This window comes from Buceros rhinoceros, unplaced genomic scaffold (genome assembly GCF_000710305.1).
Source record: "Buceros rhinoceros silvestris isolate BGI_N320 unplaced genomic scaffold, ASM71030v1 scaffold20952, whole genome shotgun sequence".
Lineage (NCBI taxonomy): Eukaryota > Metazoa > Chordata > Aves > Bucerotiformes > Bucerotidae > Buceros > Buceros rhinoceros.
In genome coordinates this window covers 12688-14002 of record NW_010397394.1, presented here as the reverse complement: position 1 = coordinate 14002, position 1315 = coordinate 12688, and the positions used below count along the sequence as shown (strand labels likewise).

General features: G+C 59.1%; 1 protein-coding gene across 1 annotated transcript in view; it reads left to right on the top strand.

Moving 5' to 3' along the window:
- Nucleotides 1-1159: 1159 nt before the first annotated feature.
- The window catches only part of MED24 (mediator complex subunit 24), a gene marked incomplete at both ends in the record, with an annotated part of 12836 nt that continues 12680 nt past the window's right edge, over nt 1160-1315 (top strand). Inside the window, one exon of the mRNA XM_010146246.1 lies at nt 1160-1315. Coding sequence (XP_010144548.1) covers nt 1160-1315 — 156 coding nt within the window.

Genomic DNA, 1315 nt, shown 5'->3' with positions numbered 1-1315 from the left:
AGAGGGGTGGGATCCCCCTCCAGCTCCTGTCCCTCCCCGAGTTGCCGTTCTGCTATGGCTGCCACACGAGTGCCAGCGTGGGGAGAGCAGAGGGAGCCCCAAACCCCACTGGTGCTGTGGGAAGCTGCAAAAACCCCACCTCTTCTGGGGTCAGTGGCTCTGCCACCATATCCTTGCCCGGCTGAGGTAGGCAGGGGTGGGTGTGAGCCCGGTGTCACCTCAGAGCATTTGGTTTCTCTCCTCTGCAGCTTCCCAGGGCCTGGCTGCGTGTCCCCCTCTCGCAGCCCTGGTTTTGCTTGTTTTGCTTTGTGCTCTTCCGCTGGTGTTGCTGGACCCAGGGGAGTCCCAACAATTCAGGCCACAAAAACTTTTGTAGAAATTCCTGTTACCCCTTGACACCCTCTGCGAGCAGAGGGTGAGTGGTGGGGAGGCGGCGGGAGGAAGAGAAGGAGGAAGGCTGAAGGTAGCAACTCTTCATCAGATGAAATGGAGCAGCAGCAATGAATATGCATCAGTCACAGATGTGGACAGGGAGCTGTTGCTGGCCAAGTGCAGAGCCGGCCACTTAATCCAGTCCCTGCCTGCTCTGATCCTCCGCTTCTCTGCGAGCAGAGGGTGAGTGGTGGGGAGGCGGCGGGAGGAAGAGAAGGAGGAAGGCTGAAGGTAGCAACTCTTCATCAGATGAAATGGAGCAGCAGCAATGAATATGCATCAGTCACAGATGTGGACAGGGAGCTGTTGCTGGCCAAGTGCAGAGCCGGCCACTTAATCCAGTCCCTGCCTGCTCTGATCCTCCGCTTCTCGTAATCCAGGCCCTGCCTGCTCTGATCCTCCGCTTAATTTGATCAAAACTTCTCTGCCTCGGGAGGGGAAAGCGCTCACCTCTCGCAGCGCGGTGATCGATGCTGAGCCTCTCTTAGCAAGATAATTTGATTAGAGGCTTGGAAAGTTTCCCCGTAGTAGAGTGGCCAGAGAGGAGACTTTATTCCGCCTGGCACAGCAGGGATGCTGGTAGGCTGAGGAGGCTGGGATCTGCAGCAGCCCGGGCTGGGAGGGCGGGATGGGGGGCTGGATTCCCTGCCCTGGGCCTGCCTCAGTTTCCCTGGGCGCAGTGTCTTGACCCACAGTGAGCGCAGTTCGGTTTCTCTGCCCGTCCCAGCTGCCACGGCAAAGCAGAGGAGTGCATTGGGCTCTGCCGGGCGCTGATGAGTGCCCTCAACTGGCTCCTGCGCTGCGCGGCCTTCTATGCCGACAAGCTGAAGGAGACGCTGGAGCAGGCGGCAGTTGAGAGCCAGCTGAAGATGTGTCTGGAGCG